At 47.7% G+C, this 12,500-nt stretch overlaps 1 protein-coding gene across 5 annotated transcripts in view; it reads right to left on the reverse strand.

Annotated features, from left to right (window-relative positions):
* The window catches only part of LOC126570915 (neurexin-1), a 94,467-nt gene extending 87,652 nt beyond the window's left edge, over positions 1-6,815 (reverse strand). For 4 of the 5 annotated variants that reach the window (XM_050229018.1, XM_050229020.1, XM_050229019.1 and 1 more), the window contains exons 1-2: positions 6,654-6,815; positions 3,129-4,445 (exon numbers count right to left, since the gene is read on the reverse strand). In XM_050229018.1, coding sequence (XP_050084975.1) covers positions 3,129-4,058 — 930 coding nt within the window. In that variant the 5' untranslated portion in view covers positions 4,059-4,445; positions 6,654-6,815. The remainder of the gene's footprint in view (positions 1-3,128; positions 4,446-6,653) is intronic. The other variant, XM_050229016.1, reaches the window with a different exon arrangement.
* Positions 6,816-12,500: the final 5,685 nt, after the last annotated feature.

Genomic DNA, 12,500 nt, shown 5'->3' on the forward strand with positions numbered 1-12,500 from the left:
TTCATCGTCGTAAAATATCTGGAAATGATTATTGCCTTCCGACTCGAGGTCCACCACCGGGACGATGGCTGTTGCTCTGCGATTCTCCGCCGCCTCCGAAAAAAAAGGACACAACACGTGCCTCCTCCACCACCACCACCACCACCACCACCACCACCACCACCACCACCACCACCAGGATGCCGGCTCTTCCCCAAAAAAAACAAGGTAAAAGAAGAAAAGCAAACGATCGGTCCAATGGTGAATCACTGACGCAGGTTATGATGCATCCAGCACCAGCGCCTCCTCCGATAGGCTCCCCGTTTGCTTCAAGAAACCTAATACCGAGAAGAGACCGAGCGGTAGGCGACCAAGAGTTTTCCACGAACGCACGAGTACCGCGTTACCAGAAGAGGCCAGCCCCTTGGTGTCTTTGATGTGCGCAGCAGCAGCAGCAGCAGCAGCGATGATGCTCCTGGTGGTGATGGTATTTTGCACCGACCAACCAACCAACCAAACTCCATCCAAACGCTTCCCCCTTAACGTTCATTATCCGACCAATGCTTTCGCTTCCTTTCCACTTGCCTTCCCCGGCCCGGCCTGCGACAATCGTTATCGTTATCATCGCTTTTCGTCTATCTAGTTTTCTGCCGTTTCTTTCCTTTCCTCTTGCGCGTTATGTGTGTGGCGGTTTGTGTTGGCGGAAGGAATTCGCGTTATTAAGATTACTTCGAGCGAAGATTGTTCCCGAGAAAAATGGTTGCCATCTTTTTTCATTTTTTTCTTCCTCTCTCTTTGGCGCCCATCGCGCTCTCTTCACTATCCCAGTAAGCCACGTAATGAGAAGAGCCGCTTTCCCTCGGCATCCACGCGTCGAAACTCAACCATAAGCGTGGCCGGCGAGCCCAATGAGCTTGGGGGAATGAGGCGAAACGGGTGCTATGAGCCGTGGCGTGGAGAGCAAATAGAGGACGCTCTATCTCGGGAAGCGGGTGTTACGGATTGGCCAACGCGCAAAAGCGTTTTCGGTAGCCCGCAAAGTTCGTTGCGCTTGCTGAGATCGTGATCGAGCGCAACCGTTTGAATCCGTCGATGGAAAACGGAGAAACGACGCCACGAATCGTAGCAACCATCATTTGGAGAGGAGCGTTATTAAAATTTAATCGGATGTTGGAGCAAAGGTTGCGCCCTCTCTTGGAGCAGGCCACACTAACGCAGCTGAACCTGGACATCGTTTGGAGTTCTATTTTAACGCCTGTTCGTGGATTCACATTTTCGTTTGGCAAACATAAACATGGATCAGCATGACCCTTCGTCCCTCTCCCATTTGTCACAACGTACAACAGATGATCACGCTTTTCTTACGGAGAGAAAATCAAAGCGAGATGGAGCTGGATCCCTGGGTGGATAAAACATGGCGCGAAAAAGATGATTTGCATCTCCAAACAAGGCGGCCCCGTCAAGTTGGCCGGCTGTTACGCGTTTCAATTACGTTTGGTGTACGGTACGAAACATAAATAATGCGCGGCCGAATTTGCGAAACTGCGTGCCAAGCTGCCAGTACTCTCGGCCTCCAGGAGGCTGCCATATGTTTTTCGAGGTTCTCAGTCTCGATCTGCGAAGAAAGTGAGCACTCTAGCTCCCAGGTGCAGGTGTTGCCCGTTCTTTCATCTGCAAAACATGGCAGCACGGTGCTCCTGACGGTTCTATGCCCAGCATAATGTTATGCGCTCGGTGCTTTCTTCCCACCACCCAAAATAAAAAAAAAAACAACCAACCAGCTCACAGCATGATCGGGGAGGTGGGGTGGTAAAATTAAAAGCATGCACATGTAAAATGTAAATTGATTCTGCACCGTTCACTCCGTGGCGCAGCCCACGCAAGCTGCTCCTCTGGATTCAACGGAAAGGCGCCACACCAGGGGTGGAACCTTTTCAAGGGAAGCTTCACGCACACACGCATAGCACGATATGTTCGGTCGGTTCGCTACAATGTCAGTCACAAGCCAGCCCCTCACTCAATCTCGTGGTCTCTCGATAGCGGCATCAGAATAAGCCAAGGAATTCATCGAGAGCAGCGACTCGTCTCGATGGTACGGTGAGACGCTTTCCTACGAGAAGACGAGAAGAATGGCTTCCAACGTTCTTTACATCCTCCTCCTCCTCTTCCTCCTCCTCGTCATTCTCGTCATCCACCTGCAGCACGCCGTATGAATCCTTCCAATTTGGAGAACGCAATCGCGCCCATCATTCACTGTCACCACGGTCATGCTGCTGCTGCTGCTGCTGCTAGGCCAAGCGAGGCTCCCTGGTTGGAGGGAAGCCTGCTGCTACTGTAAGCTCTGCCAGCTGTCGACAGCGACGACAGTTGAGGCGGAAAAATTTGCATAAAACATTTAAAAATGCTTTCCACTGCCTCGCGTCGTCGGTGTCGTTGTCGTAGGCGCATTATTAAATGATGGATGTGCTTCGACTTGGAATGTCATTCAGCTGGCAGGAATGTAGAGGGTGAGGAGTCTCGGGAGGGGTAATATGGGACATGATGGAGCGTAACTGGTGTAGCTGTGTAGATTGAACCGTTTCTCGATGCTTGATGCCGGTGAAATTCGAAAAGGGCACCAGAAGCGACTCTAATAAAGTGGCTCGCGCTTTCCTAGCAATATTAAACAATATGTTTCACTTGGCGCACGGGGGGGGGTGTGCCGTTTTTTGATACCAACGACGACGCCACTGACGAGGACGACGACGACGTTCATTAAAAGAGTCAACAGTCTACTTATTGGAAGTGGCCGAACCATTAATTTCGGCGAAAGATGTTACCGAGACCGAGCGATGGCCCTCCTACTCGTTATGATGCGCTGCCATTTGAGTTTTCCTTTGATGATGATGATGATGAAAATTGAATTTCCCGTTCGAGGGGAGATTTCCCTGTGTTCTTTGGGTGGGTGGCTTTCAGAATTGTTCTCTTGATTTATTTTCCTCGACCAAGTTCATGCGAATGCGGTAGCGGAACGAGCATAAAAATTATACCAATATCATTTTCCACGGAAATTGAAAGAAATGAGCAAACTAAGTGGCAAGTAAATGAAACTAGAAATAATCTTTTTGATGATGGTAAGTGGGAAATCATTTTAGCAGCATGATGCTTACCTGTACTTTATGCCAGTGGCCATCGTGCAGATCCCGGCCGACGGTTATGATTTGTGCACCGCCACCGAGATTGTACCGCAACCGGAGCGCACCCTCGACCAGTTTGAGCTCGAAGAAATCGAACGTGCCACCGTCGTCCGTGTACAGGACGAGCCCGTTCGGTTGCTCGGTTTTAAACTCCAGCTCGAGCGACCCATTGAGCCCGGTGTACCATTTGCGGAACTGTGCGAAGCTGTTCTGGGAACCATCGAGCACGAACCCGGAACAACCGTAACCGGTGAGGTGGACGAGCAGCAAGCCAACAAGTAACAGTTTCGGTAGCCTCACCGTTGCCATGGTAGTGCTGAGCATCTTGGGCAAACCAGACCACAATGATGGCGCCTCTGATGATGCTGGTGCTACGGTACGGACGATGGCGTTTGCCTCGATCCCGGGCCCGGTCTGTCGTCTGGCCGGTGGCTGGCAATGGCAATGGCTGCTGCTGCTGCTGATGCTGTTATTGTCCTCGTTTAATCCCGCCGTACCGCCGTGTTCGGTTCGGTTGCGATCAGCATTATTGTTCGAGCGATTAGGGCTTTTAATGTGATTACTGTGGCTTTGAGGACAGTGATACTGGTGCTTGGGCTCGTGCCCCAACCCCGACGACGTACGACGCTTCGAACGGTCAACGGAACGAGCAGACCCACTATCACCATCAACCGACGCTGATTCATCGCGGTGGTGGCCTTTTCTCTTGCACCGTTCCCTGGCCGAGAACAATCGAATCACGCTCTGGCCCTGTTCCCTAACGACGACAACACAACATTTGTCTGCCGACACCGACCGACCGACGGCAGCTTCCGGTCCCGGGACACCACCTCCCCCACGGTCACGCTCGCGGTCCGTAACGCACGCCAGAAGGCCGTGTTCTTCCTCACGCACCGACGCCATCTTGTCTTCGCTCACTTTGCCGTTCGGCTTCTTCCCTTTCCCTCGTTGTTGCTTGCTAGCGAAAGAGAAACGACGACGACAACGACGACGACGTCGCCGTGCTGGTGCTGCTGCTAAGGACGCTTCGCTCACGCTCTCTCACTATATCGCACACGTTTCCCCCAACTCACTCACGCTTGCTCACGATGAATTCAATCTCCTCGCCACGCTCGCGGCGTAGGGCTCATGCTCGGCACTTTCCCACTACCGCCACACTATCTCGCTGGTGCCGCTGGTTGCTGATTTCACTTACACTCGCTCTGGATACTGTACTGTTTGCAAACACATTTCATTTTCACTTCACGCTATCACGATATCACCACGAATACGAACCGATTGGCTGACGTGCTAGCGTGGCGGTGGCGAGTGTGAAGAACCGTATGATTATCAAATTATTACCTCATTAGGGTTCTTTTAAATTTAGCCACATAACACAAAGACCAGGATGTGCGATAAGATAATTTCAGGTAACTACCAAGATTTGCGCTGACCAGACCAACCACGCGAGGTGTTTTATGAATGATTTCTCCCAATTAAAATATGCTTTCCTGCGTTCTAATCAAACGCAACATTGTAAGAGTTACATATAGAGACATCAGGACTACTCCTGCTGAGGCAAATAAGCACCTTTAGCGTTTAAGATGCTTGGTCACCATGCGCCTCCATCAAGAATGTTTTTTTGTTTTTTTTATACCAATTATTACCAATTAGAAACGCTTTATCGTGTTCCAACACAACACCACATTTTGTAACATTCTCACTTTAATAAAAAAATATTAGAGCTATCTTTTTCCAAGGCTAGCCTTCAGTTTAACCGTTTGAAAAAACCGATCACCATGCGCCTCCATTCGCGATCCAACAGCGTCTTAGCGGAAGCGAAAAACTGTACCCAACATTCTTTCAACATTTCGTGCGATGAAAAATGTCTTAAAAACGCGTATAAGATAAGCGCTACGAAGGTGAAACAAAACGCCAAAGGATTGTGATTACCCAAATTTCTCTCGCACATGCACGCCATAAAAAGGGAAATTGCCTTCCAAGCACGCTCGCTCTCTCCCTCTCTCACTCTCTCTCTCTCTCTCTCTCTCTCTCGCGCCACTTGCTCAGTCAACTGGTGATGCAAGCGCTCCCTCAAACAAGAACGCGTCGCGAACAGAACGAGTAGTAAAAGCTCTTTTACAATTTGTGAATTTCCCTTTTTCCCTTTTTTCCCGACGCGGCTCTCTCGATGATGAAACAAGCAGCTCTCCATCGCACAGCACTGCACGATTGCTATTGCGACTGCCACCAACACCATGACAACGGGGCCAGTAAATCAGCACACATTTACTTCGGCACAGCACACTATGGTTTCGTTCTAGCCCAAGGAAGAAAAAAACGCGTCGATGAATCGCTTTCTAGCGTGCAGCGTAACTCCAGCCGTACCAGCATAACATGCCAGCCAAGTGCCTCGCGTGTGTCTGTGTGGGAGGGAGTTCTTCCGCCCACCTCCCCCCGAGATCAACTGGAATTCTCATTGGCATCATAAACTCACACTCGCGTCTCGTTCTCTGTGTTTGTTCTCGTTTGTCCCGAAAATGAACCTGAACCTTGTGTTCATTTCGTGCCACACAGACTCAAAACGCACTCACACGAACACACCGTAGGGCCACAGGATACCGTAAGAGTGTGTTCAACGAAGGCGAGCTGCTTTTTCTCGCTGCGAGGAACTCGCTCTCTCGTTCGCTCACGCGCGTATCGTCGTCTTCTCCAGAACGCTCTAACGCGGCCACGGTTCTGTGTTCGCAGGCTGGGTGAAGTGGTGGCCGGGATGGGGGTCCCTTCACATTCGCCCTCGCCACCCCAGGCACAGAAATCGATACGAGAAAATCCTTGACTAGGTTACAGGCCGGAGCCCTATGTCGTCGGATACCATTGGCGGTGTAAGGAAGGGAGGAGCAGGAGTTGGAGGAAACGAAGAAGAAGAAGAAGGAGGAGTAGGTGGTGGAGCAGCAGCAGCAGCAAAAAAAGAAGAAAAGAATCTCTCTTGCCCACCGTGCTTCACGCGAGCGAGAGGTGAACAGTCCTTGGAAAATTCGTCCATTCTAATCCCGCTCTCGCTCACGCTCACCCACCCACCCACCCACGATTTCACCCACGATTTCTTCGAAGCTTCCCCGTGCTACGCGGAGTGGAATGAAATTTTTTGTTTCTACTTTTTTCATTCTTTGGTTTTCTCTTTCCACTTTTTTCCCCGTCCTTTTGACCATCACTTATCGAACACACGGCTGATACCACCACCGCATTTCACCACCGTGCCCATTCTGTGTGGGCCTCTGTGTGTGTTTTGAAGAACTTCTGTTTTCAATTTGCTTCCATTCAGACCAGCCACTAGCCACGAGCGTATGAGATACACCGAACGACACTCTCGAGATGTTAAATAATAACGTAACAGCCCCTGTTCTACCACAAAACAGAACAACACACAGAGCGGTCGCATTCGATTCTCCTTCATTGCTATTTCATCCACCGTGGCCACACAAGAAATCGACGAGGAATCATTTCCAGAACACTCACTAGTAGATCACTATCAGCAAACGTACTTCACTGCCTGTGCCAGCTTATTAGTGGCTGTGGATGCACTTCCACTTCCACACACGAGCAGAACACTCCTCTCCCTCCCGCGGCAGGATAACTAGCGGGACGGAATCCCAGAACACATGGTCCGGCCGTGGTCGTTCCGCATCGGATTGCAAAGCTCAACTGCACTCGGTCGAACGTTGCGGTGAGCACAAAAGTGCCTTATCCCTCTTGCGGCCGATACTCTAATCGGCGTAGTAGCCCGAGTAGGCGCCACTCAAACGACACTCAACGAAACGATGCTCGCAGCGCCTGCTTTTCTCCTTCGCACGCCGCTCACACAGCGGTTGCCACTCACGCACGCACACGCGATTGTTTGTTTTTGTTCGTAAATTTCAAAGTTCGTCTCCACTCGACAACTCAAGTTCCACGCTCTATCGCGCGATGACGATGATTTGGGAGGGGGTGAATGTTTTCATCCGTCATCGATAATGCTAGGGCCACGGCAGATCGAACACAGCAGGAGACCATAACTAAAGCACCTAAAAGAGGTCTGCCATGCTCTGTAGCCGCGTGCTGGTGCTGACTTTGAAATCGGTTATTGACAGCAGGGTGGTTGGAACCAGCGGTATCAGTTCAATCGGTACCGTGAGAAGGTTGACGGTCGAACCAATGCCATCGGATGTGGGTGACTAGTTTTCTGGTACGCGCGCCCGAGCTAGATGTCAAGGATGTTTAGGGCAACCGCGCAACGCCGTTATCAACGGTTTGTTTATTTGCAAGCGCGAACTCTCTGGCATTCAACTGGCTGACCGGCCGTGAACTGATGTCACAACAAAACTGGCGATTAATGCCAACAGAAGCAATAAAGTACGAAAGATCATTTGTGATTGGTGCATGGATAGATAGTAGATGAATGAAAACATCCTCATTAAAGATATCTTTTTCCTTAGAATGTGCGTTCAGTATACCGCTTAATAATCATCACGATCGAATGATCAACAATAGAACAGAACAAGCGATCGGAGAGTCCCCTAGTCACCCTGTGGTTAAGAATAGTTTCCACGTTTTCTACATGCCCATAGAATTTCGTACACTCAGAACACTCAGAATGGATTCTCAGTGTTCGTCTCAGAACGGTTTTTTTCCAATTTGCGCTCCAACCAGCAGCAGCAGCAGCAGCAGCAGCAACCAAATAGAGACGCTTCTGCGCATGCACCCGTTCTCAGCTGCTCCTGTTTTTTGGCGCTGCCCCAATACCATTGCCAACGCGTTGTGCGATTTTGGGAGCGAAAGGACACTTGTGCGGAGGGCCGCTCACCGGCGTAAAGGAATTCCTATCCCGTTCCGCAGCTGACAAAGGACGGCACTAACACACCGACGACGACGGCATGCATGCTACCATGCTTTCGCCAGTTAATGGGATGTTGTTCTTCCGGTTTCCCCGGCCCTGCCCCCCGGGAACGGTACACTCTGGTCGGAAGGACGGACGGCCACTCCACTCCACGCTCGCTCGCATTCACTCACTTTCTCGCAGTCAGCCAACGACGAACGTAGTTTACGAACCGTACTGCAGCTCAAAACGTAAAGCCGAAGCACGGAGCACGATCGATCGATAAACGGCTGAGTGTAAAGCTCAGTAAATGCATTTGTAAAAGCTCGTCCCCAGCGTCACCGTCCGTTTTTGTGCATTCTCTTCAGTTCAACCGCAAGCGCACTGCAACCGTACTGCATTGTTGCAGTTGTGCAGGAGGGGGCTGGGGAATGGTTTGAAGAGAGGGAGGTCGTGGGAAAATTCCGCTCAGTTCGGCTCCTCCCTCTCCAGGCATACGTGCTCGGCTGTCGCTTTCCTGTGACTGTTTAACGCCATCAAATACACCAGGAACTCAAACCCTGGTCCCTGGATAATGATTGAGGGATGAGGAAGCGAAACTGCAAGCTACCACGATTGAACCGATCCGATCCGATGCCGTTGCATTTCATGATGGTGTTGTTGTTGAAGTTGTTGTTGTGGCAAATGACGGCAATTCGGGGCAGATTCAAGTGCTTGATGGGGGGGTGCGGATTGGTAAATGCGTCAATTTTCAATAATCATTATCACGCTCGAGGGTTTGGCTGCCATGCTTCGCTCTTAATATTTTGCAGACACCGTGGCAGAGGGAAAACATAAAACATAGTTTAGCATTCCAGCGAGTAACAGCGAGGTGGCGATTTGGATTCGTTTTTCTATCCATTCGACCCACAGCCCCATTCCGTTAGCGAGCCGAAAAGGAAAACAAGCTTTTTTTACGGCGCCCTTTGCTTTGCCAGTGCAAGGATTGAGGAAGATGCAATCGAGTGTAAACGGAACCAACGGAACGGCAGAATCAATTTCAGTCGATCAGCGTACAGCCGTGCTATTGATAAATCCTGTAGAAGATTGCAAGATTTTGATGGTGCTCTGAGTGGGAGAGTGAGAGAGCGAGAGAGAGAGAGAGAGAGAGAGAGAGAGAGAGCGCTTGGAATAGAACGCCAGAATAGGATGGAATTCTCCAATGGGGCCCACAAAGTGCCGGCACCACGGAACTACGTTTAACTTGCCAGCGCTGATATAAATCAAGCTGCAAGTTGGCCCCGGAAACGGTATGCCAGTTTGATTATGTTTATACAATCCGTAAAAGCCGGTACGCGAACGAGGAACGCTCTTGAAATGTGCACCGACGGGGAGGAAACTTCATCGAGAAGGAACAATAATGGTCTATGCCTAGTGTCATCGAAAAGTGCGCTGCTGGTCTGAATCTGCGATGAAAGTTGTACTCCTAAGCCCATTGCAAATGTTTAGCTGCGTTGTAAGGCAGATGGTTTTCTAGCAGAAGGCAGAAGTTTGGCAGGTGGCAAGAAAGTAATTTCAATCTCATCCAAAAGCCACTTCAACGGCAGAAGATGAGAGACGGAAGCTGAAGGTGGTGTGTTTTTGTGGAAAATTAAACCAAAATGTCTTTCATAGAATGAATCTTACATTCAAGAATCATTGCGAATTTAGTGACTTTGATGGTCAAGAATTTTACAAAATGTATAGCATGTTTACCATGATAACGTTGCATAGACTATACAAAACAGTTACAAAACAGTGGAAGACCTTTTTTATTTTATCTGGTAGTTTAAAGGCAACACAGTTTAAAACAATATTAAATTTAATCATTTGACAATTGAGTACATTAGAACGCTAGAGCGATTTAAATACAAATACTTTTAAAAAGATATTGCCAAGAAATGAGATCACCGAGCGACACTGAAACCACAAAGAAAACAAACGATTGAGCGGTGATTCGTTGATACATTAGCGACTCAACAGCACTGCAATCAATTATCGAGGATAAGCAGCAGTAAGCTGAAGCTCTCACCGATTTTCAACGAAAGATTACCTTCTGAGTGAAACGACCACGCTCGCTAAAGCAACAAAAAAACTCAAAAACGTATAACGAAGTCGTTTTTTGGGAACCGTATCCATTCCGCAGTTCGTTGTTCGGCTAACATTTTTAACTTTGTGCGCATTTATGAAACCATTGAATGTAGGTGGTCGACGGTATTGCTTCATGCTATTCGAAACAGAAAAAGTACGATGCAGGTCATACATTCCATTCTTTGAATGAAGTCTAGTTTTCATACCATTTCATTTCGCTACATGCTCTGTTCCATAAAGTAATACCGAAGTTGACTGCTGACAGATTTAGAGTGCTGTCGGTTGACTCACGTTGGACTATTCGTTAGTCTGGCGAATCAGTGGTAGCCACCATGAATGAGCGTAAATCTGGACGATATTCAAAGTCCAACCCTCGCTAACCCCAATAGAGGCGACACTAGAGACAACACCACGTAACGAGTGGGCATGTATGTGTGATGAGATGTTGTGGATTGAAAATAAAATCGAATTCGACATCACTCGTTGACATGCTCTGGAACATGCTGTCGACGTGTAGTAGACGTTCCACTTTCCAACCGTGCAATGGGTGGCTCGCAAAAATCTAGTTGATTTCGACGTTTTCTAGAGATGAACGGTTCTATGCTGAAGGTAAATAGCCGCTAAATAGGGAACACCACTTTGGAAAAGGTCGTTGTAAATGGAAGAAGCCGCATGGTGATTCCACGATATACATTACCATCCAGCGATTCAAGAAACAACATGTTCCACATTTCTATTCCACTGTATAATGGTGATGCTGTAATTCCTTTTTCTGCGAATTGCTTCTCGATTGTTTACAAAAAAATGCTTTTCTTAGATCCACTGAATCCATGCGGTTATTATTTTGTATCTGTGTACGATCAGCTATACTCGCTCATGATTGCACTGATGTGCATTGCAAAACAAACCTATTTGTTTATAACTATAACATCATTGAATACATCTGGAGAGATAACATCATGGATTACTATGTAGCATCCGATTGTTTATATTATTATGATATATCATCCAGTCATGTTCTGAATTTAGTAGAAGCAAGACTGAATAGTGTTCGAACAAGCAAGCAAGCTTATTCTGAACATGTTTACCCAACTGTTCTATAATCTTTTCTTATATAACAAAAAAATGCAAAACTCTTAAAATTTTTATTTCCTTGAATTAGCAGTGCTACTAAAGATGCAATGCACTTTTGGGTCACGTTTCACCGCCGCCTCGAGGGCGCTAGTATCGCAAAGCATTATATTCCGCGAAAAGCGTGTTCAGCTTTTTCAAGAGCTTTCCCAAGTTAATACGGAGCAACTATCGATTGGATTTATTATTTAACATATTTTAGCGCCTAATTTAATAAGTGAACATTTAGCAATAGTTTTATCAAGAGTTCTGTACAATATTGCACATTTTTTATAAGTAAGCGTATAAGTAACCTGTCTTGTATTAGTCTCAATCAACTAGGGCCAATCCTACAAATAAAACTCTAATTTTGTATATTACGCTACGATTAACAGATAACACACGCAAGGTGGTAACGTACTGGTCGAAGAAAACGATTTTTTATTTTGCACCCATTTTGGTTTCTTGGGACTGCACATTTGATCTTGCACAACATTTAGCTGACGACTAACAATTTACTGTTATTATTAATCACTTGAAGAGAAGAGGATGTTGATGCAATTTTTATTTCACCGAGTGAATTCACAAAAACATCCTCATCATCATCCTTAGCGAAAAGTTTCACGCTCCGTAAAATATTTCCATTTCATGTAGGGTCGACTCATTCGAGCAGGGCTTCTGATAGTATTTTTATTGCCTTTTCATTTCAACTGCAACAGAAACCAGTAACCAACGGACAGAACGGAACGGAACGGGAGAACGGAAGTAAATTAACGGAAGTAAACCTAAATCGCTTTTAAATAAATAAATTTTCTTAATTAACGGCTTAGCTCTGCGCTCGAAGTAAACCCAATAATCAAAGCATATTTTGCAACTAATTACAAAAAAACGCATTACATCATGTATCTACAGCAGAGACCGCTCGGTTAACCTAATTTATTGCAATCGATCCAGCACAGATCCCTGGCATTCCTGGCCTGGAGGAAATGACCTTATTTCATTGATGAAAACCCTTGCCCGAGCAAGGTGTGCCAACCGATGGCCGAAGCCGAACACTTTCCCGAACCTGGTGCTGTTGCTGCTGCTACTGTTGTTGTTGCTAATGCTGCTGCGATAATGGGAACACGGAGATAATATCATTCTCTCCAGCCGTAATCGCTGTGAGACTTGGAGACGGAGACGGAGACGATACTGGTCAGTCAGCGCTTCTGGGAAGACCGCCACGAAGTGTCAAAAGCAAGGCGTTGCTCGTTATAAACGACCGAGCCGAACGGTAATGTTTTGAGCAAGAG

Source organism: Anopheles aquasalis, chromosome 2 (genome assembly GCF_943734665.1).
Source record: "Anopheles aquasalis chromosome 2, idAnoAquaMG_Q_19, whole genome shotgun sequence".
Classification (NCBI taxonomy): domain Eukaryota; kingdom Metazoa; phylum Arthropoda; class Insecta; order Diptera; family Culicidae; genus Anopheles; species Anopheles aquasalis.